At 48.1% G+C, this 23,495-nt stretch overlaps 1 protein-coding gene across 8 annotated transcripts in view; it reads left to right on the forward strand.

Annotated features, from left to right (window-relative positions):
• The window catches only part of MYO6 (myosin VI), a 1,279,197-nt gene that overhangs the window by 783,725 nt on the left and 471,977 nt on the right, over positions 1-23,495 (forward strand). For all 8 annotated transcript variants that reach the window (XM_069606282.1, XM_069606276.1, XM_069606277.1 and 5 more), the window contains exon 16: positions 8,073-8,200. In XM_069606282.1, the coding sequence (XP_069462383.1) occupies positions 8,073-8,200 (128 nt within the window). The remainder of the gene's footprint in view (positions 1-8,072; positions 8,201-23,495) is intronic.

Consider the following 23,495-nt stretch of genomic DNA (forward strand, 5'->3'; position numbering starts at 1 on the left):
ACATTTTATCCTACTTATGCTTTTCTTTTGTGAGATCAGCCCACCCCACCCTATGTGAAGTGTTGAGGGGATGCATGGTAACCCTTTTCTCACTTCGCCTGTATTTTTCTGGTTACAGTGAGAAGTCTATCAGAGTGGCTGGTGGCAGTGGATATTTTCTACTGACCTTTCGTGATTTTTATATGCAGGCAGCGGTTGCAGTTGCCATAAAGGACACATGGCTTACCATTGACCAAAAATGGTGCCCGTCTAATTTTTTTTGCCAATTTAGGATTGCTTGCACTTTCTTGAGCCTTCCACTGTTAACCGGAGTGGGGACGGGGGGGGGGTCCGGCTCATTCCTTTATCTTCGACGGGCTCCCATTGAGAAGCCTGCCTGGAGGCACCACTGTGTCTGGGAGGACACCAAAACTCCTCAGGTCTTTGTCCTCCAGTGTGTCTGCTCCGATCCATTTCTAACTGTGTTCTGCCTTGCTGCTTTTTGGGACAGGTACCACCCAAAGTTGAATGTTGCATGCATGCTGATTGGCTTGGTTCCTGCATTAAAAGCAAGGGTCTTGATGTTAAAGCCAAAGTCGACCACAGGAAGAAACATTCTGAAGAAGGAAGGACGATGTCTGTATTCATCTCCGGGGCCCCCATCCCCAAGCCGAATGAGTGATCGCTGTAACTCAAGCCCTTTTTTCTGAGCGACAGGGAAGACCCAGACCGGACGGCTTCCTCGCGAGACCATCTGCACTTTAAGCCATCCCACGAAGTGTTGCAAGCTTCAAGGCCTGCAAAACTCGAATACCCTGGGACCTCTGGCACTGCTGTGTTGCATCGTCACTTCGAGCGCGGTTCCGGCTTGTAAACTTGTGGGCATCTTCCTGAGCTTACAGAGACTCTGTCCCGATCATAGAAGTGCCCTGAGAAGAGTTGAGGACCGAGAGAAGGAAGAAAGTCTGCCGGGCAACAACTGTTACTGCTACAAAACCTGTGTCGAGCCTCCACAACTAAGTGCTGTCAAGATTGTTTGTGGGGCATCCCTGTGACCAAGTCTGACCATCTGCTCCCGCCAAAGGTTCTACATGCAGCCACCAAGGCCAGATACCCCAACCGGAGCTGCTGTTGTATTACCTTGGGGAAACGCTGGTGACATCCCTTTTCATCATCGAAGGTACTGTCAAACTCCTGGGTATTTACCTTATCAGTTTTTGTGTTGCTGTTAGCTCGTCCGAGCTGTTTGTGTCACTTAGGGGTGGACGACTCACTGTGTTCTCCTGTGCCCAAAGACAGCCGTCCTAGAGCCTGAAATCCTTCAGGTGGCCTACTTAATCCCCCTGACCCCTTTGAATCAAAATGCGTTACTTATTTTATACGAAAAGCATCACCTCTGCATTTTGACAACTTTGCCAGCGTCAGACATCCTTTGTTCTGCCACCCAAGAGTTACTGGTCTCCCAGTGTCCCCATCTGAATTTTGAGACTCTCATTCACCTCATAGGGTTGGACTTCTAAAGATAAGGCTTTTCTAAAATTGTTAACCTACCAGTATTGCTAATTCAGTAAATGTTGATTAATGTATGATTTTCTAACCTGAAATTACTCTTGTACTTAACTGATTATCATATAAAGGTCTACAGTGTGAAATGAGTATTGCTACAGCAATATCTTGTGTAAATATCTGTCTGTGTGAACTGTTTTTACTTACCTGAATTATTTTGAATTTAACATTGTCTGGTATATATAAGAAGCATATTTGTATATAACTACTGTAAGTGTTTCATTGACTAGAAGTGTGCTCAAAGGTCTTTGTAATAAACTACTCCTCGTCTCCATCCTAAGATAAGCCTGGCTACTCAGCCATTGCTAACAACATACTTGTGTAGTTCAGGCCTATACTAAGAGTTGGGGCCCTTTGCCCTAAAGGTGAGTCTTCTACATTCCTACCACTGGTGGACTTTAGCAAAACTCCATAAGAGTCATGGATCCGTAACTACATTTCGAGGGGATTGGGTCCTCCGACGTATTCCATATCTATGACATGTAATCACCACAGCTGTGCTGCTTCGGAAACTTTTTTCGGCGTCTGCGTCCTGCGCCGATGACGTCGATGCGCCGTCGTCGAGGGCCTCCTCCGACGTCCGACGTCATCCGATGTGATAAGTAGGACGCACGACGCCCGTAGCCTCAGTTCCGTTTTTTCCGCGAACGTGTTGCTTCGTGATTCTCGGTTCCTCGACTCTTTGGAGTTCTGTTCTTCTCGGTTCTTCGAACCGTTTTGTGTAAATCCTTTGAAGATGTCTTCTACTTCGTCTTCGACCCCGCGTCCGGGTTTCAAGAAGTGCGGGGAGTGTGGGTCCAAGATGTCGGTGACGGACTCGCACGACGCCTGCCTCTGGTGCCTCGGGGAGGCCCACGTCACGGATGACTGTATCGACTGCCAGTCGCTCACGTCCAAAGCCTTACGAGAACGTAAGAAGAAATTGTCGGTAGGTCGGGTGTCCAAGCACAGGAAGTCGAAGTCTGCGGGGCTTTCGACGGATGATTCGAGGGGTGACTCTCCGCGTCATCGTCGGAAGTCTCGTGGGTCTCCTTCTAGGAGTAGGTCTCGCCACTCCTCAGCCTCTTCGAGGCGTTCTCGGAAGCGCCGACACCGGTCGTCTTCCAGGTCCTCCTCGGAGGACTCTGCCCGGCACGTCGCTTACCCCACCAGCCGTGCGACGCCGGAGGAATGGGCTTCCTTCGGGAAGAAAATGCTGGCGATTCTTGAGTCGCAGGGTACTACGCCGTCCGCGCCCCCGAGTGGGGTCGGCCGTGTGAGGTCGAGAGACACCGCTCGCATGAGTGGTCGGCACGAGTCACGGGAGAGGTCCCGTCCGGACAAGGAGACTCGTTCTCGCCGTACCCGTTCCAGGTCCCGGTCCTCGACGCGTTCGAGACTGTGTGCACCTGTGAAGTCTTCGAGGAAGACATCGACGTCTGAGGCGTTGAGGGCGTCGACAGGCTTTCTCGAGGCTCTGGCTTCGAGGAAGTCGTCGAGGCCGTCGACGCTCGGGTCGTCGAGGGACACGCTCGGGGCTCCGGCCTCGAGGGCTGTGTCGACGCCGCCGATGCTGGAGGCGCTGCGTCTGACGTCGACGCCGATTTCCTCGGCGCCGATGCCGGTTCTCTCAACGCCGGCGCCGATTCGCTCGACGCCATCGACGCCTTTCGTGTCGGAGGTACCCCGTGGCACGGGAGAACCCCCTAGGAAGGCTCTGGTTGAGAGCAAGCACTCTCGGGTGCCTTCTTTTCGCCACCTGGACTATATTTCAGAGGCGGATGAGGATTCTGATGGCCTGGTTCCTAGTCTGGTTCCAGATGAAATTGTCTCGGTCCATAGTCAGTTTGACGATTTGAGACAGTCCCTGCATGATGCCAGTGGACTGGACACATCTCCGGAGGTGGAGTTTTGTGGGCCTGAGCCTGGCTCTCATGCCGATTCTTCGTACCGGCGCCTTATGGCTAGGGTTGCTGAGTACTTGGGACCCGCAACTGACCTGGTACTGCCGTTCCATATGGCTTTGCAGAGAAAGGTGGCGGCGGCTTGGACTGCTCCGGAGAGTCTCCCGGCGGTGGGCAGATCCTTGTCGCGAAAATACCGTCCAGCCAGTAGCGACCCCTGCTACTTGACCAGGCACCCCACTCCGGAGAGTTTGGTGGTGCAGGCGGCCCCGGCAAAGCAGGCGTCGTACCCTACCATCCCTCCTGATAGGGACGACAAACGTTTTGATGGCTGGGCGAAGAAAGTGTTTTCTTCTGGTGGTATGGCGCTTCAGGCGGCCAACTCCATTTGTGCCTTGTCTCGTTTCACACACACTCTGTGGAACTGTGTTGCGTTGGCGGCTGAACATATTCCCGAAGGGGACGAACGGGATGGTTTCCTTGCTTTGGTCCAGGGTGGTAAGGATGCCATGTGTGAGTCCGTTCAGTCGGGTTTGGATTTAGCTGAATGCGTCAGCAGGTCCATGGCGGCGAGCACCGTGATACGCAGGTTTGCGTGGTTGCGGAAGTCGGGATTTGCTCCTGATGTGCAGTCCCGGCTCCTCAACATGCCCTTTGACGGTGAACACCTTTTTGGCAGCAAGGCTGACGAGAGCCTTGAGAGGTTGCAGACCTCAAAAGCTGCAGCGAAGTCGTTGGGCGCTGCAGTTCGCCAACCTCCGCCTTTTCGTCCTAGGGGACAGCAGTGGAGGGGTGGTTCCTTTCGCTATTACTCATCCTTCAGTAGAGCGAGAGGAGCTGGCAGTCAAAGGGCCATCGCAGGGGTACCAGTGGTGGACGACAGGGTACCCGTGGTGCCAAGGCCGCTCGGGCAGTTGCCTCTTTGCCCTCAGGTAACGCCGCAGCCGCTCCCACTCAGTCGTGAGGCCATGTCCCATGGTTCGCCGGTTGGGGGAAGGCTGGCGCAGCATCTTGTAGAGTGGCAAGCCATTACTTCAGATGTGTGGGTTCTGGAGATCATAACCCACGGCTACTGTCTTCCCTTTTGGCACAGGCCTCGCGACAATCCACCGGGAAACCTCTCTTTGCAGAGTCCGGATCCGCTCCTTGCGCAGGAAATTCAAGCCGTGCTGGAGAAAGGCGCCATAGAACTGGTGCCTGTAGCGGAGAGGAACAAGGGATGGTATTCCCCTTATTTTTTGATTTCGAAGAAAGACGGGGGATTGAGACCCATCATGGACTTGCGCGGTTTGAACAAACTCCTCAGGAAGGACAGGTTCAAGATGGTTACTCTCTCTCAAGTCCTCCAGGCCCTTCAGCTTCAGGACTGGTTGGTGTCACTCGACCTCAAGGATGCTTACTTCCATGTGCCGATCCATCCCAAGCACAAGAAGTACCTGAGGTTCGCGGTTGGCGACTCGCACTTTCAGTTTCGGGTCCTGCCGTTCGGTTTGACCTCCGCCCCGAGGGTTTTCACCAAGCTCATGGTGGTGGTGGCAGCGCATCTCAGGCAAGGGGGGATTCACGTCTACCCCTACCTGGACGATTGGTTGATCAGGGGGAGCTCTCCCAAGCAAGTCCTGGATCATCTGTCCGTCACCTGCCGCTCCCTTCACAGGCTGGGCTTCTCCCTCAATTTAAAGAAGTCCCATTTGACGCCAACACAGCGGCTCCAGTACATCGGAGCAGTGCTCGACACTTCCCTGGGGCAGTGTTTTCCTCCCCAGGTGAGGGCTCTTCACATTCAGCAGATGGTGCACAAGTTTCAGCATGCCCAGACGCTCCCTGCGTTCGAGTTCTTGAGGTTGCTCGGCCTCATGGCATCCTGCATTCTTCTGGTGCCAGAGGCTCGCCTGCGGATGAGATCTTTGCAGTGGGCACTCAAGACGCAATGGTCGCAGTCCTCCGGCAGGATGTCGGACCCGGTTCAGGTGCCGCCCTCGGTCGCCCGGGATCTTCTGTGGTGGGCCGTCGAAGGCAACTTGATGAAGGGGGCTCCATTTTGGCTTCCCTGGCCGGAGGTGACGATCGTGACGGATGCATCCCTCACGGGATGGGGAGCTCATGCCAACGGGCTGACAGTCAGCGGTCGTTGGTCTCCGTCGGAGTCCAGACTCCATATCAATCTTTTGGAGTTGAGGGCCATCAGGCTAGCCCTGAAGGCTTTTCTGCCGACTGTGCGAGGAAAGAGTGTCCTGATCCTGACGGACAATACAGTGGCCATGCACTACCTCAACAAAAAGGGGGGGGGCAGGGTCACTTCCTCTGTGCAGGGAGGCGATGCAGCTCGAGTTCTGGGCCATCCAGCAGGAAGTTTCGATCTCGGCAGTTCATCTGGCCGGAGACGAGAACGTGACGGCGGACGCTCTGAGCAGGCAGAGCGCAATCTCTCACGAGTGGGAGGTGGCTCAGGAGATTCTCCTGGAGATCTTCGCCCTTTGGGGGACCCCTCAAGTGGATCTCTTCGCCTCCAGTGTCAACCGGAAGTGCGAAAGGTTTTGCTCGCGGGAATTTCCTCCAAAAGGAGCCTTAGGAGACGCGTTCGTGGTGGAGTGGTCATTCCCGCTGCTGTACGCGTTTCCTCCAGTCCCCGTCATCCCGCAAGTGCTGCGGAGGTTACGGAAGTTCGGTTCCCGGATGATCCTCATTGCCCCGGCGTGGGCTCGGAGGACGTGGTACCCGGACCTTCTCGACTTATCCATCTGCCCTCCACGTCGTCTTCCCTACCGAGACGATCTGCTCTCACGGGAGGGGGGTCAGGTTCTCCATCCAGAGGTCGGATCCCTCAACCTTCACGCTTGGCTTCTGAAAGGTTGAGGTATAAGGATTGGGTCCTCCCTGAGGACGTGATGGAGGTGTTGCTTTCGGCCCGAAGGCCAGCAACCAAGTCTCTGTACTGTTGCCGTTGGCGTAAGTTCTGCGACTGGTGCAGAGTTCGGTATGTGGATCCTTTTGCATGTGACATCCCCATGGTTCTGTCCTTTTTGCTTTCTTTGGCCCACAGGGGCTTGCAAGTGGGTACCGTTAAAGGTTACCTGGCGGCGCTGTCCATCTTTAAGCGCTCGTCTGAAGAGTGTTCTTACTTTAAAATCCCTTTGATTTCACAGTTTCTGAAAGGGCTCTCTAATGTGTTCCCTCCGTCACCTTTCCTGGTGCCCGGTTGGGATTTAAACCTTGTTCTTAAGTTTCTTATGGGTGCTCCGTTTGAGCCTTTACATTCTTGCCCTTTGAGGCTGTTAACTCTGAAAACTGTGTTTTTAGTTGCGGTTACTTCCGCTCGCAGAGTGAGTGAGTTACAGGCACTTTCAGTTAAGCCTCCCTTCACTGTATTTCACAAGGACCGGGTTGTCCTTAGAGTTCGTCCTTCTTTTCTTCCGAAGGTAGTGACGGAATTTCATTTGGCCCAGAAGATTGTTCTTCCGGCATTCTATCCTCCTCCGCATCCTGGTTAGGAAGAGGAGAGGCTCCATAGGCTTGATCCTAGGAGAGCTTTAAGCTTTTATGTTTCACGCATGTCCCTGGTCAGAGTGGACGATCAACTCTTTATTGGTTTCGCTGGAAAGCGTTTGGGGCAAGCTGTGACGAAACAGACTTTGTCTCGCTGGATTATTTTGGCCATCTCGGAGTGCTACCGCTTGGCGGGCAAGGACCCACCGGCTGGCTTGCGGGCCCATTCTACCAGGGGTATGGCTGCGTCTACTGCTCTGCAGAGGGGTGTTCCTGTTCGCAACATCTGTGATACAGCCACCTGGGCTTCAGTACATACATTTGTACGTCACTATTCCCTCGTTTCCATCCGAGCACAGGATCTGGCCTTTGGCAAGGCGGTCCTTTGCTCTGCTATTTGATTGGCTATTCTAAATTTTGATTCTAAATTCTTTCCCTCCTCCTTGCTCTGATACTGCTTTGGGAGTCTGTCATAGATATGGAATACGTCGGAGGACCCAATCCCCTCGAAGAACAAGTTACTTTCTTACCTGGTAACGTTCTTTCGATGGGATGGTCCGACGACGTATTCCATATCGCTCCCGCCCTGCCTTCCCCGCTGCAGAATTTCTTTTGCGATTGCGGCTTACGTTCCGCAAGGCTTTGTGTCTGACTGGCAGTTGACTAGTGTCACACGTTCTGGGGGAAAAAACTACAACTGAGGCTACGGGCGTCGTGCGTCCTACTTATCACATCGGATGACGTCGGACGTCGGAGGAGGCCCTCGACGACGGCGCATCGACGTCATCGACGCAGGACGCAGACGCTGAAAAAAGTTTCCGAAGCAGCACAGCTGTGGTGATTACATGTCATAGATATGGAATACGTCGTCGGACCATCCCATCGAAAGAACGTTACCAGGTAAGAAAGTAACTTGTTCTTCCCTCATCTTTCCATCTTTTCTTTAACATTCTTTTTCTCTATTTTTATGCATCCCACAGTTAGTATATTCATACTCTGTTTTCCTGCATTCCTCGACTGCCATAATACTGCAAGGCATTTATTGAGCGCAGTGGGGGGTGTTGTTGTTGTTGTTGTTTTATCCTTCGCTGTTTATTCATCTTTGGCAAATAATGTTACAGTATTGGTTATGAGTATGACTTTTCTTTTGTCGAACAGATTTGATTGAAGCCAAGTTAGTGGGCGTTTTAGATATTTTGGATGAGGAAAACCGTTTGCCCCAGCCCAGTGACCAGCACTTTACGTCCGTTGTACATCAGAAACACAAGGATCATTTTCGATTAACGGTAAGTTTGCCAAAGGGAAGCTTTCTTTTTGTTTGTTCTTCCATCCGTTGCAAAATATACTTGCTAAAGGAGCATGCTGAAGGTTACCCTAACTTTTTTTTCTGTAAATAGGTAATCTGATTGATGCACTTTTGGGAAACATTCTGTGGTGCAGTTTTCTTATTGCATTACTTCTGCAGTTTTCATCGCATGTAAGCACCACTGCAGGCTCAATAAAAGCCTCTGAAAGACCAGATGTTACAAACCCAGCTAGACCAAAAGAGGATACTGACTGGCAGCATTAGATCAGAAAAATGAGGTTGACAAGCATTGTATGTCAATTGGAGAGGAGAGCTGTGCCTGGTGGCAGACCAGAGAACCTTGCCATATTGCAAAAGGAATTCTGATGAGCATTGTGTGCCAAAAGAAAAAGAGACCCTCCTAGATACTGAGCAGACCAATATCTGCTACCTTGTAAAAGTAAGATTTGCAAATGAAATCCCAGCAAGCCTGCTGAAAAATGCTCAAGGGGCACACTGCTTGATGTCAAGACACTGAAGTATAAAAAAAGTCACGAGGCAGGAGAAACTGTTCCGACTCCTCTGAGAAGGAAGTGTGGCTGTGTGCTACCAGTAAGTCTGGGAACGCAGCGATGACTGGTAAGCGACCACCCAGATGTGTACTTATGTGAGGTACCACATTACTATAGTGGTTACAGGGTCTTTTAACCCTAGGAAGCTTGACCAGAAAGGTGCAATCAGGCCACGGACACAGTGGAGATCCTTGCAACCAGGATCAGCCAGTGTGTTGAGAACATGAGAACCACTACATTGAAACATGAAGTGGAGGTTCCCAAGCATCTGAAAACCATGTGTGAATATTGTTGGAGCAAGAGAAGAAACGTGCAACTCTGCTGCACTCTAAACCATGGTACCTTGCATAAGAGTTTGTATGTAACTGCCACTAGTTATTGTAAATAATAGAGTTATCCTAACTGCATTCTGGAACCCGGAGTGAAAATTAAACAGTGTGCTACAGAAGCAATTTAACATTGGAAGAAAAGAAATCCATGGTGCCTTCTAGAACTTGGGGTGAAGATTCATATGTGCGCAATAGTAATAATTGAACATTGTGGGAAGGGGAGAACCCTTTACTGCATTCTAGTTCTGGGATGAAAGGTAAACCAGTGCATATTAGCATAACCTAATATAATAAGAGTGACCCACACAGGTGGGTGACTAGCGCCAGGAGTGAAGGTCTGCATGTGAATATTTTAACATTGCATGAATATGTACTGAATCACACGTGAATTCTGTATTCAGCAAAACCAAGTGTTTGAAACTACTTAAACAAATTATACCTACCATAAAGAATCACACTTTATTTTGACTTTGTAGACTTAAAACCTTTGCCAGGATATTTAACATCCCTGCCATTTTATTTTGGGCATGAATAAGAACCATATAGCCACACTTCAGATCTTTCAGCATAACACTGTATGCATAGTTACTAAAACCTTCTATATAGACCATGTTCTTATAATTATAATCTATTTATAAAACACTTAATACCCATAGGTTTCTAAGCACGGACCCGGAGATCGAACATGTGTTGCTCTGCGTCGCCTTGCTTCCAAGGCGAGCACGTTGCCCCTGAGCTATCCTCCTGAGACAAACACAAATGCAAGTGTACTGCATACCTATATCTTCTAGAATAAATTTCAAAGTTGCCAACTTAGTTCGTAAATATCTTTGCAAAACAGCTCCTCCCCATCTTCTTGCCCGATTCACTCACCAATCACTCTGCAGGTGGGAACACTGTTGTAGTGCATGCTGGCAGATTTTGGAATAGGATAACAATGGGCCTCATTATACGGAAGGCGGTAGGGGGTTAACGGGGCCGGTAGAGCTGCCAGCCCCGTTATACCTCTCGTGCCTCATTACGAGGTCTCCTCGCAGGACCTACTAAGGACGCCTGGTAAAACCAGGCGTCCTTAGCGGGTCCCGCGAGGAGACCAGGGTGCAAACAGGCCCGTCATTTGCATCCTCCCCATTCCCATTGAGCCCTACGGGGGCTCGAATGGGAATGGGGATGTACAGGGTCTGGGTTCCTGGAATGGGGAAATACCGGGCCTTCCAAGGTCGGAATGGCCCGGTATTTCCCCATTCCAGGAACCTGTACCCGGTACCCGGAATGGGGGTAGCCATGCCGCAAATAACGGAATGGCTACTTCCAGGGTCGTAATGACCCCCAATGTCTTTTAAAGCTGACTGAAATCTGCACAGCTTCAAGAAACAGTTAAAAACCATAGTTTTTCGGATATGCTGCTCTGTATTACTATGTTTGCCTTTCCTTCATTAACCAGCACACTTATAAGGTAGGGTTGTTAATTTTTTTTATGAAAACTTAAAAGAATGCGGATTCTACCCACAGCATTCTGGTACCTGGAGTGAAAGTTCACGTGTGCAATTTTGTATTGTGGTTGAAAGACTGAGTGACAAATGTTCGAGGGAGAAAAGACTGACGATAAATTTTTTTAAAATGACCTTTGGTCTTTTCTCCTTTCTGACTTGGCCAAACCCCTACACACACCCCCACCCTTCACTTCTGTGATCAGGTACCCAGCACTGCAGGGTCTTTTCCTTTTTTTTTTTTTTGTGATAGCTGCGGGGGTGCAGTGTATAGTATAGTGAGTGGGGGTTGCGTGGGACACCCCTGCAGCCCTTTTCTTTTCTTCTTTTTTTTTGGGGGATGGATATGGGGGGACACCCCCGCAACCCCCACTCACAATATAGTGAGCAAGGGTGCGGGGGACACCCCGCAGCCCCCAGCACCGAATGCGTGATTTGGTTGAACTTTTCGGCCGTTCGGAATTTACGAACTGCGGAAATTCGGCCAAATCACGTAATCGGACAAATATTTTCTGTCATTTTGGACGAAACCTGCCATTGTAGTTTATTATTTCATTTATAGAAGCACACAAAGCCCTCACATTTAGAGGATGGTTACAGAAAGATGAGGTGGCAAGTAGATGTAGCAGGTAAATACATGTCTAGGATTAGGTGAACAGGTGTCTTTTTAGTTTTTTCTGAATAGCTGTTAGGAGGTCTGTTAGGTGAAGTAGCAAATTTTTCCAGAGGTTGACCACGACCACCGGGAAGCTGGAGCCCTGACTTGTTTCTGTCTCAATCTTGGGGTCAGGAGGCGGTTTCTGTGGGAGGGTTTGAGTGGTAGGGTTTGAGTGGTAATTTATTGATCCTCTGTACTAGGTAGGTAGGGGTCGTGTTAGTCAGGCAGCGATGGGCAATTGAAAGAGTTTTGAATTTTGATTATTTCCTAAACAGGGAGCCAGTAGACTGATCTCCTGGCCTCCAAGATGTGGTTGGACTTAATCAGGTTCAGTGCTGCTCGAAGAGCATTGTTTTGTATAACTTGGAGCCTGCTCAAGTTCTTTTCAGAGGTGCCACAGAATAAGGATTTACAGTAATCCAGCTTGGACCCCTCAAGGGCGCGGGCCACAGTAAGTCGGTTGGGAGTGAAGAGGAAAGGTCTGTCTACTCGCTCATATGAGTTTTGTGGCATAGGCTGTTGGAGAGGTGATATTGTTAATATGGCGAGTCATACGAAGTGAGGCATCCAGGTAAATGCCTAGTGTTTTTACTGAGCTAGAGCCAGGGATCTTGTGGCCATCTATAACGAGTAATTGGACAGTGTACAAAGCAACGTTGTACAAAGCGACAAACCCACACTGCATTCTAGAACGCAGAGAAAATGTCCCGAAACATGCCAAGATAATTAAACTGTGGGCAAAATATACCTGCTCATTGATACATACAGCAAGATACATTCTGACCCAATAAAGCTGGAAAAGAGTCAAAATAGTTGAGTATTATTCATCAAAGATAAAGACCCTAAGTTCCATAAATATGTCACAATTATATTTAAGCTCCTAGTTTAAACTGCTTTGTCTGAATTTGCATTGTTGCTTTTTTTACTTTTTTAAATAATTAATCATTTGCTCCTCTCTTGCTGTTCTTATCACCGTCTGTGACGGTCGCGACTCTCAGATCCATCTCCACACTTCTAATTAAGACATTAAGCTATATGTGTAGCTTACAGAATGTTTGAGGCATGGTAATACTGCTCGCACTGCACTTCAGTAGTCTCTTGCACGGGCACTCTGTTTTCAAGGTGCATTCCTGTTGCTGTATTTCTCATTTCTCTATGGAATGTCTTGGCTTGAAACCTGTGCTATATACATTTTTACTGCATCTGCAACCCCATTGGATTTTCTATCTTGTTTGTTTCTTGATTCCTAAATGATGGTGGTCATCTTCTGTGCCCAGCCTTATGAACATGTTTGGCTTTCCCCCATTTCTTACCCTTCCAAGCAAAGGATACAAAACACTCTCCCTGACCCACAAATGTCTTGCCAACCTAGCTCCCACTTACCTAACAAAAGATTTCATTCGCAATACTTCTGAGCGCCCCTTGAGATCGGCGCAGGCACACTGCCTCAAAGTCCCTGGTTTCAAGCTGCAAAGGGCAGGAGGTAGCAGTTTCCCAGTACTTGCAGTCACATTATGGAACTCCCTACCCCTCTCATTAAGATCTGAACCAGCCTTCCTTCCTTTTAGAAAGAATGCTAAAACTTGGCTTACACAAGAACCCTAAATCTGACTGCCGTCTGACTTGCAACCGTGTAACTATTTGCTTCATTGTACATTTTCTTTTTCTTTGTAAATTTCGTTCTCTGCTATAAGAGCTGTATATTTATGTTCATGTATGATTTCAGTCATCAGATTTCGGCTGGCTGCAGTTGTACTCCCTGTAATTATGTAAGTGCTGTATATATCTGTGATTAGAATATATAATACCCTGTAAACGCATGTAACTTGTTATCCTGTCATTATCATTGCAACCTATGTAACCTCCTATGTAAGAAATGCGCCCAGACGCCCTAGGGCTTGGTGCGCCATACAAATAAACAAAATACAAATACCTCAGATGTCTAGTATGGAACCTCTACTCTCTGACTTGTGTGACGATTCACAAGGTGCCGTCACTTCTCAATGGGAACCCCTTCCAATGAGGCTAGGGAGATGAGGTTGCTACCCAGTAGTCCCCCTAGGGGTGACTGAATGCAAGAGGACCTCATGGGGACGAACTTCCTCCTTGGGGACAAGGACGACCATCTTGGGCTTAGCCCAGCGAATAATATAATATCTTCACATTCCCTAGCCCATCTTTCCATCCCCAATTTTCTTGTTGAAAGCAAAACCATATACTACTGGGATGCAAACGAAACAAATGGCTTTGATTAACACCAAGATGAGGAAAAACACATAAAGCACAAAGACTGCTCCCAATACTCGTACTAAGATGAGGTGTCCCCGAGGAGGCATAGAGATCAACCTGTCCAAAGTAACAAGGGACTTTGATGGCCAGCCCCTCAGGAACGGCTACAATGTATAAAGACAAACAATGGACAACCGGTTTGGTCAATCTAAGCTTGGAGCTCAGCTGCAGTGCCTGCTAGGAGAGACAACGGACACGGAGAGCATTCAGTGCAGGGAATCCAATGTCGGTTGCCGACCAGAGGAGAAGGGGAACAGAGGATGCAGGCGGTCGGTCGAATGAGTTCTTGCAGGTTTCTGCAGCAGCGGGCCTGTGCACGATACCAAAGGCAAGATGAGTCGGGCGGCCCAGCCGCTGGAGATCTAGCAGAGCCGCGCAAGCAGATGCGGAAAGCTGAGCCAGCCAAATAGTCTGACTGCCATCCCTTGAATCCCCGGTGATGTACCTAAGCCCGAAAGCAGGTAAAGGGTGGAACGGCAGACCTGGAGGGGATGTGGGGCTGCAGGTAGTCCTTAACTGGCTTTATGCTAGGCTTACCGCTGACCAACTACCCATTGTTTCGAGAGTACATCCAACCCCCTTCTCCTCCTCATATCAGTGGGGAAGAGAAGCCCACAGCCACCAGGAAAGAGTCTGGGACCCTGCCCGCTTTAACAGTGGGGAAGCAGAGATTGCTGGCTAAACTAGAGGGGTTTGGGACCCCAACAGAAGTAAATGAAAGCATAGAGGAAGTCTTCCTCGGTATAGTGGCAGAGATAAGTCCACTAGTTACAAGAGAAAGGTCTGGGGCCCGAACGTGAATGAGTTAAACGCTTGAGGGACTCTTCCTCATCATAGTGGTTAAGAAGACGCCACTAAAGCCCAGAGAAGGATCTGGGATCCTTACACGATTTGAAACATTGTTGAAAACAAGTCACAGTGGCAATGCGTGTATCAAGCTGGAGGCAGTGAGAAAGAGCTGTATCAAGCAATACCACGAGAAGGCAGTAATTCTCCTGGTACCAAATGAGAGGTTTTGATAGAAACGCCAGTGGAAGAGAGTCATTCCCGTAGCCTTGTGTGAAACTGTGCCAAAGCAAACCAAGACAAGGGAGACATTCTCCTTGAGGGAACATTGTGTAAATACTGACTGAAACCTGCCAGGGGAAGGGAGTCATTCTCTCTGGTATATTTGTTTTGAGAGATTATTTTGTTTAACCCCATCCAGGAAGCAGGAGAAGGGAGCCATTCTCCTTAAACAAGGAATGTTGTGTTAGTTTACCTTTGTAGTGTGGGGGACAGAAGTAGGTTGTGACACAGGATGGTGGAACTTAGTTTGACGTATGTTCAGACAGAACCTTTTACTATTAGTTTTGAGGCAGGGAAACCCCTCTTAGAAGTTCGGGATAGTAAGGATCTTTTTTACCTAAAGACATAAGTCTGTAACCATAACCTTGCCACCTTTGTGTCAGCATCCTTCTTTGACACCCTTAGAATTCCCTTAGAGAGTGTTTACAGTAGAACTTGGTAATGGCCACTTCCTTATGAGACTTTGGATTTTTAGTGCAGGAGCCCATGCATTAATGAGTGGTATTATCTAGCTCTTCTTTACCCGTATGTGACCGTGAGTAGACCCTCTAGCCACCTGTTACACCAGGCCTCTTAGACATTTATAAAACATAAAACATTTCAAGTTCTTTTTTTGGCTTAAAAAGTTATTTCTCTGAGGTGTAGCTCTTGGATTTCAGAGTTACTTCATTTATTGTACTCCTTTTGCCAGTGGACGCTCCTCCAGCTTCTCAGTTTTCCTGTGTGAATTAGATCGGGTATCGACACTGTCCAAAAGGTGAATCGCATTGTTTGTGCCAGCAGCAACTGCTCTTCCACTTCATATGTTCACTAAACGGAGAACATGTTTGAGCTTTAAAAAAGGTTTCTCTTTATGGACCCAGCTCCTACACTGCAAAATAATGGAGTTCCGGTGATCATTCAAAGCCTTTACATGTAACTGTTACGCTCACCTGGTCTCCACAGGGGCACTGAATGGAGCTGGATGGTCCGGTGTTGAGTGGTTCCTTGTGTCCCCCTCTGATTCCCCTTTTCGTCACAAAAGCAGGTTGCCTAAAAGATTAAACCAAGTGTTACCCAACCATAAAGACGAGGGCAACTCCCACCTCCTCTGACCTCTTCTTGCACGCCTCTGCTATGTCTCACCTTTATGTTATGAATGGCGGACTCTCCATCCTGCGACTGTGTGCAGGTGTGCGTAGTAGTTCAAGGATCTAGTTACTTCACCGATCCTGCAGAGTTCCAGACAACTGTGACTCAATGGGTAAGTCTTTTTTCCAAAGTATGGATTGCTTAGGAGTTAAAGTTGCCAAAAGTTCACTCCTGTGCCTCTTCCTTACAGGTTTCCCCTCGGTGCTGAATATGGAGCGGGGTCCCTTCCGGAAATGGTAGCTGGCTTCCAAGGTAGGTCTAGCGGCAGCGTTATGCAATAGTCTTTCCACACCGTATTGGTTCTCTGTGCACCTAACCTGCTGTTCTTGTATTCTGCAGGTGCGGTATATCCAAGACAGAGAGTGCGTGGTGATGTCTTGCAGGACCACGAGGAAGGGCTACCTTCAGGTGAGTAGCGGCGCTGCGTAAGATTTAAAAGTCTGAATGAGGCCTTTCCCCCACTGCGCGGCTAACCTGATGTCTTCTTTTGTGTTCTACAGATGCGGCTTCTCCGGAGCGGCGATCGGATGATGGAGCGGTGATCGAGTGATGGTGCTTCTATGGATCGCTGGAATCGGCAGCCTTCTGGTAAGTATTAGCGTTGCGCAGCTAACCTGGTGTCTTTTCCTTTGCAGCTCAGCAGAAGCGGTGACTCCAGAGCGACCGTGATGGAGCATCAGGTAAGAGTCTTGTTCTGTTCTCTTCTCTCTCTTTCTTCCTTGCAGGTAACTCGAGAGGAGGGGATGGGTGTGGCTGAAGACAGGCCTGGAGTTTGCAGACTCGGTGAGCGTTACGCTGCAGGAGTGCAGAATAACGCAAAGCGTGTTCTGTACTGAAGTCGTGGTTTATATAGCCTTCAAGAAGTAGTCCCCAGGTAAAGTAGTCCCTCCAACCACACCCTAGCAAGTGGTCCCTTGGTAAAGTAGTCCCTTCAGCCTGTCTCAGACTGGTCTGCATGTGGTTCTCTCCCTTTTGAAACCTGCCTTACTTGAGATGGCAGCATGAGCCTGGCACCAACGGCGCCAGGACTGAGTCCAGGAAACCCTTAGGGAATCCTTTGGGGCCTTGAAGGTCCCCATGGGTGCCAATACCCTGGGCTGGTTGGTCTGTTCCTGATATCTGGGGGCGGGTACCGTGACAATAACTTTATAGTGTTTCACTAGAGCAGATAGTAGAGGAGATGGAGCCAGAATTTGCTCAGTTGGTGGGGCAACAACCAGCCTCACAATACATAACTGGCTCCCCCACCATTATTATTGTTAACAAAGGAGTGCATTATTGGAGCTTAGAGGGGAACACCACTTATCAGACATTGTAGCTTTCGAAACAAAAATAAAGAACAATAAAATCTAACTTAAAATAACCATCATTGTTATGATCTTAAAAGCAATAATCTCAATATCGCTTGACAAGTGAATAATTAATGTATAGGCCCAACCCATTACTGATTCTACTAGAACGAGATGAAAAAATCAAATTTTAGATATGAAAAATAAGATAGTAATTGTTCTAAAAAATAACTTCCCATCTTCCTTTACTGTTTATGTCTAAACTTACTCACAGGGTCCACTCTGCTTTTACATTGGGTTGTCAAGCTTTTGATCACATTTATAGATGAGCTATAAATAATGCTCGCAAAATATAATAATCTACTTGTATTATCCTTTGATGCCAAAAAACATTTGATTGTGTTGATTGGATATTTCTAAATTTGGTATTACTTACATTTGGATTTGGGCCTGAAATAACTATATTGATTTTAGCTAACTTTCTTGTCCTCTGTACACATTAGGAATAATGGGTCATGATATTTTCAAATTATCTTTGGAATCATTGGTCCAAAAGATTAGAGACAATTTGAATAGCAGAGTTTCTCCTGTAGAAAGCAATTTCATAAAATATCTTTGTGGATAATAATACATGCATGGTACAAAATGTAACGCATAAGTTCCTGAAATCATTAAAGAACTGCATGATAACAATTTGAAACTTGTCTTCAGAAATGTAACTCTCTTAACATTTCGGAATCACATCTGTTTATCGCTGAATTTTCTCATTCACAGCCATTTACCTAGGCACAAAAAGCCATCCAATACTTGCATATAAATCTTACATCATCCTATCAAATATCATACAAAACAAACTTTTCCCCCTTGCTTTTTGACAATTTAATGAGAATGCAAACATTCACTGTATCATGGTTTGGTGAGATAGCTAGCATATAAATGAACTTTCTACCCCATTTATTATTTCCTCCAAGCCTTCCCCATTAAATTGTCCTTTAACTTCCAGAAAGATTTTCAAACTACATTTGTTAGCTATTTTTGGCCCACCAAACAACCGAAGGTCTTCAACCGATGGGGAAATGTGATGAAATGATTATTGCTCTGCAGAAGTACTGGAATGAGTATTGTCTAACCCGCTTGCGAAGCCCCACACACTCTGACCAGCAGTGATCCCAATAATAAAGGTGAAAGACACGGCCATACAGGAATACCTCCTTTGCTGTTTGTACTAGCACGGGCAGGCTATAATCTTAAGTAGAGGGGTGAGAGGTGATGGCAGTAGCAAACCAAACAACTTAAGCACAATAGTCCACAATAAAGGAATAGCTAATCAAGGTTCTATACCAATACAGACTTTTAATTGAACAATAAAATTCAAATAACTAATCAGAAAACATTAGACCCTCCTATTCAAGGAATGGCTCCTTTCCAACACCTACGTATGCACAACCTCCATTCCTCACCTAACCCGAAACTGAGCGATTTCTTCCCTGGTTGCTTGTAGACTCCTTTCCGCCAAATTCGCTGCCCTTGACATGTATTGATCTCTTGCAAGCTGCTTTGCGCCCTGTGTACTTGCCCCTAGGACTTGTAAAGTGCTCCGGTACTTCCCAAACCTAAGTCTGTGCTCAATTAATACCCTAAAAAAATAATAGAAAAAATAATAGGAAAACCCACCCCTGTAAAAGAAAAGTGAATGCAGACATTTGTGAAGGGGCTCTCTGGGTAGATCAGCAGCATTGTTCAGGCACAAGATTGGCATAATATCACTGTTCAAAGGATATTTCTTTAAGAACAAGGTAGAGGCGTAAAAATCACTGTGGTCCCAAAAGAGGACATTGAGGGGTGTGCCTTCTTTACAGTACCTTATCTTCGTGTCTTTGGAACTCAAGAGGATTTTCAGTGTGAAACCTGAAGTCTGGGTGCTTTCCGTGCCAGGCCCCTGTCGAATTGAGCAGTGGCCGCTCTGCCCCAACAATGCAGTACTGTTCAGCAGTGATGCTTGCGGGTCGAAGACTCTGGGGATGGCAGGTGTTGGGTCAACAGCACTGTAAGACTCTAAGGCCTCAAGTGCGGGGAAGAAGAGACTGGCCGCCACTGAGCAGGCTCGCTAGCTCTGCGCGGCATCTAGGTAGTGCAACGGCATTGGTTTAGAGCTTGAAGAACCTAGTGAACTGGCTACAGGGTTGAGTTGGTGGTCCTAGAAGACTTGGCGGGTATCACATTTGGAGCTTTGAGTTTGAGTGAAATTCAGAGATTCAGCAGTTTTGACAGGTGCCTAGGCTGGTGTTGATACATTTTGGAGAGGCTTGAAGAGCCTTTCTCACCTTTTTGGTTCTGTGGTTTCTGAGGCTCCCAATTAAGTGGCTCCAATGGAACTTGTGACCTCATTTACCCTCCCCGATCCGATGTGTCATGTAGCCAGCCGCCTTGCTGGACGAGTCCTTCAGCTTGCGCTGTCCAACTTCATAGTTTTGCCATCCCTGCATCCCTCTGTCTCTTCCACCCGCCCTCCACTGTTAATGGACCCCTAACTGGCGGGGTTTGGAGCTGCTTTTCATTTGGATGACATTTACTTTGATCAATCCACGCATTTGATTTCCACAATGGTCCCTGTACTCCTGCCTGCATCTACTTTTGGACTTTATATTGTGCCTGCTTCTGCTTCTGCATCCACCTTAATGTATCTACCAATTGTGATCTGCACTTAGCTTTTTTTAACTACATTTTGCTTCTTGTCTGCCTGTAACTACTGTTTGGGCTCTGGATTCAGCCTGCGCTGCATTTTAACCTGTCTAACTGCAGCTTCTGAGTTGACTGTTTCACCCTCTGTTTATTTCTACCATAATGCTACTCCAATTGCTTTTCATACCTACTTTTACCACCTAATATCATCCCACAATGTTCTCATCCCACTTGCCTGCCTGCCTCCCCACCCTGCATGTATTTTACAGCACTTGCACAATCTGAATGCCTCTTTGCCTAGTAGGAACGTTTTGTTTGTTCTTCTCCCTGTCCCTCCCTTGCCTGCTCTCCCTTTCATTAATGTCATAGCAATTGCACAATCCAAATGTCTCAAGACCTAGTAGGAATGTTTTTTCTGTGTTCTCTTCTTCCCTTTCTTTGTCTTGATGCGCCTTGAAACACCATGTGAGGTATAGACATATTACAAATGCCAAGTAAATAAAATAAATAAAAGTGAGTCATTCTGCACTCCTGCTCCTGGGAGCTTGGCTTGCACCTGTGATGCTGGAAATGCATCGGAGGGACAGGGCCTCCGTATCCTTGTCCTTTACTGCTTTTTATCGTGTGTTCTGTCGTGTTTTCTGCGCAGGAGTTCATGTGGGACTCCTGGCGGTGCAGCTCTCTCCCCTTTGGTTTGGTGAACGGACCCGTGGGATACCCTTATGGCACCCATGGGTAGGGGCACAACACTGTGCCCCTAGTGTATGTTTTTTTGGGCACCTGTGTGTGACCCACAGAGCAGGGTACGGGCTGGTGGCAGCTCCGAGCTGAAATGACGGGTGCCCTGAGCGTCCTCCATTTTGGGATGCCCAGGCCCTGTCATTGGAATCGGTAGATTCCTGATTGAGACAAAATGGCCCCCATGGCCTCTTACCTTCCATCACCTGTTACCCGGATCTTACCGAAGTCCCGGGAATCCCTGCCTCTGTCCCTTCCCCCTGACTGCCTGTTGGGTGGAAGTTCCGTATAGGGTAGTGTGGGGAAGTGCCGACCAGACTGGCTGGAGCCTTCGCAACGACTGTATGTTGTGGGTACGCCTGTGGGTTGGACCTGGGTGAATGGAGTGGGTGACGAATATACATCCTATGTTGTGGCTGTCTAGTATCTGGTGTTTGACACAATGGTTGAGACAGCCCTGCCCGAAACGGGTATGAATGCAGCTTGGAGTGTTGAATGGCTCGGTACTTGTACCAATACGCATAACTTGTTGTGAGTGTCTGGAGAGAAGTGAATGGCCTGAATACCTTGTGTGCCTGATTGGCTGCCTGCCTGCATGAATGCCCGTAGTTGTGATTGGATGCTTGAGTATGAGCCTTCGGAATGAATGGGAGATCAACGGTATATCTGGGGACCTCTCAATGCTAAGAATCGTGTTCAGAAGCTGAAGTCCACTACGACGAGTGACTGGAGTGAAGCTTAACCTTGAGCCCTGCTGGACGAGAAGAATTGCTGTTGCTCTCCTTCGCAATCGGAAAGCTGCTGTGCTTCAAGAACTGACCCAGAGAGGACCTGGTAAGGCGCCCTCTTCCCGAGCTACGAGGGACCATCGTGCATAGCTGATCTTTGCCTAAGCTCGCTGGTAGACAGACCTTAGACAGGCTGCCAACCCGATACAGGGACTGCTGCGGAACTCCAAGGAGAAGTGTCCGGACTGTTGTCCGCCACTGTCGACGACCGCTGTCACCGACTGGAGCCGCCATGCTCCCGTTGCCTAAGAACTTAATTGATCCGAGGGCGCTCTCGTCCGTATCGTCGCCGCCGTATCCTGCTGGAGAAGGATGACCGTCGACGCGCAGAGGAGCATCCACCGGTGGGTTTCCCGCCACACAAAGACCAGAGAGACGCCAATGACTCGACGCCCTTGCTGGGCCACAGTTCTTCAACTCTTTGCAGTCCAGAACTATCGACACCGAGGTGCCCCGCACGCCTCTTTCTTGCAGGACGTTTACGCTTCCCCGTCAACGAGCACCGCTAGGAATGACGCGGCCACTTCACCGTCATAGCTCAACCTGTTCTCCGTCAGACGTTCGCCGACCCGTGACTCCTGCCTGAAAGGGAGGACGCTCCACAAGGGTTGTCCATTTCCCCGACGAGGAACGCTATAACGCCAAGGTACTTTGGGGTTGCTGAACTATTGCAAAGTCTAGGGGGAGCAATATATGGACTGGGCTTGTATCTTTCTTCTACAGGTTGCCCAGGTGGGGGGGATCTCCACACAGAGATGTGTTTAACAGTAGTTACCAGAACTCTGCCTATTGCTCAACCATCTTGCTTTCCTTCTTCTATCTACTGCTGTTTTTCCTCTTTATTTTGATCTGTGTGTCATTCTGACCATATGCACTTTAATAAGATCTAATAACGTTAGTGGTACCACTTTAGAATTGTACATATTTACCATTGTGGATTTTCAGAGCACAAAGTGAGTTATCGTGATCGTGTATATGACTTTGAATATTATATAAAGACTGTGTTTTGACCGATACAGTGTGTGGACATTCCTTTGTGGGTGCTTGGGGACTACACTGTACTTAAGAACCATCTCGCATCACCTCACGAGAAGCTAGGCCTTGATTTCTCGACCACAACTACCAATACTAGAGAATCTTGGCAGGGGTCTCTGTCTCTCCTCTACCATATAGAGAGCAGAAGTACAGAACCCCCCTCCGGTCTTTACAGCTGGTGGCAGCGGTGGGATGCTTATGGTTTTAAGACTCAGTGTATAACCGTGCCACTTACGAACGATATCTGCACTTTGTTAAATTAAGGTTTAGTCGTGTACAAGATAACTGCATTGCACGCAATGGAATCTATTGCGAATGGTAAATTGACTCGGATGAGCTTAGAGGCTCTCCAGAGTGCTTGTGAAGCCAGGGAATTAGACTTTGTGGATAAGTCTAGGGCTGAACTGATAGCTGCCCTGGTGGACTACCAGATCAATTGTGAAACTCTTGAAGGGGGCATGCAACCAATGAGAACTCTACCCCGGGGGTTGTCGCTGAAACTGATTCTGGGAATGCCACCATTCCTGCTGCCTCTGTTCCGAACCCCATCAATTCTTTAGAGCTTGAGTTATTGAGGATGAAGTTAGCCTTTGAATATCGCAAGTTGGAACTAGATGCTGAGTTTAAGAAAGAGGAGTTGGCACAGCAAGTGGAACTCAAAAATAGGGATCTTGAACTCAAAGACAAGGACACTGAATGTCAGCGAATCCAGCTAGAGAAAGCTCGAGTGGAGACTTCAGCGAAACCAGTTGAGTGTGTCAGGTCCCCAGCAACCAAGTTTATGAAAGATTTGTTTGGTGTGTATGCGGAGGGTTCTGATATCCTCCAATGGATTGAAGCGTTTGAAATGGCTTGTGCAATTCACGATGTTTATAAGAGAGATTGGGCTAAGTGTTTGTTAAGCAGAGTGCCTCAAACTGGATATGACTGTATTCTGAAACTGAGTGTGGAAGAAAAGGGTCAGTATTAGTGCATGAAGTCTGCCTTAATCGCCAAGATTGGCAAAATGCCTACCCAATATCTTAAACGGTTCAGGGATTTTAAGAAACGAGAGAATGTGTCTTGGGTTGACTGGGTGAGTGCTGCGCACATGAACATGATGGGGTGGATTGATGGTTACAAAGTGAAAACGTTTGTCGAATTGTCTCACCTCCCTGTTTTTTTAGCATTTTTCGGAAGCCTGTTCACCAGAGCTGCGTCAGTATGTTGCTGACCAGAACATTTTGG

The sequence above is a fragment of the Ambystoma mexicanum genome, chromosome 4p (assembly GCF_040938575.1).
Source record: "Ambystoma mexicanum isolate Mex_15411 chromosome 4p, UKY_AmexF1_1, whole genome shotgun sequence".
NCBI lineage: Eukaryota > Metazoa > Chordata > Amphibia > Caudata > Ambystomatidae > Ambystoma > Ambystoma mexicanum.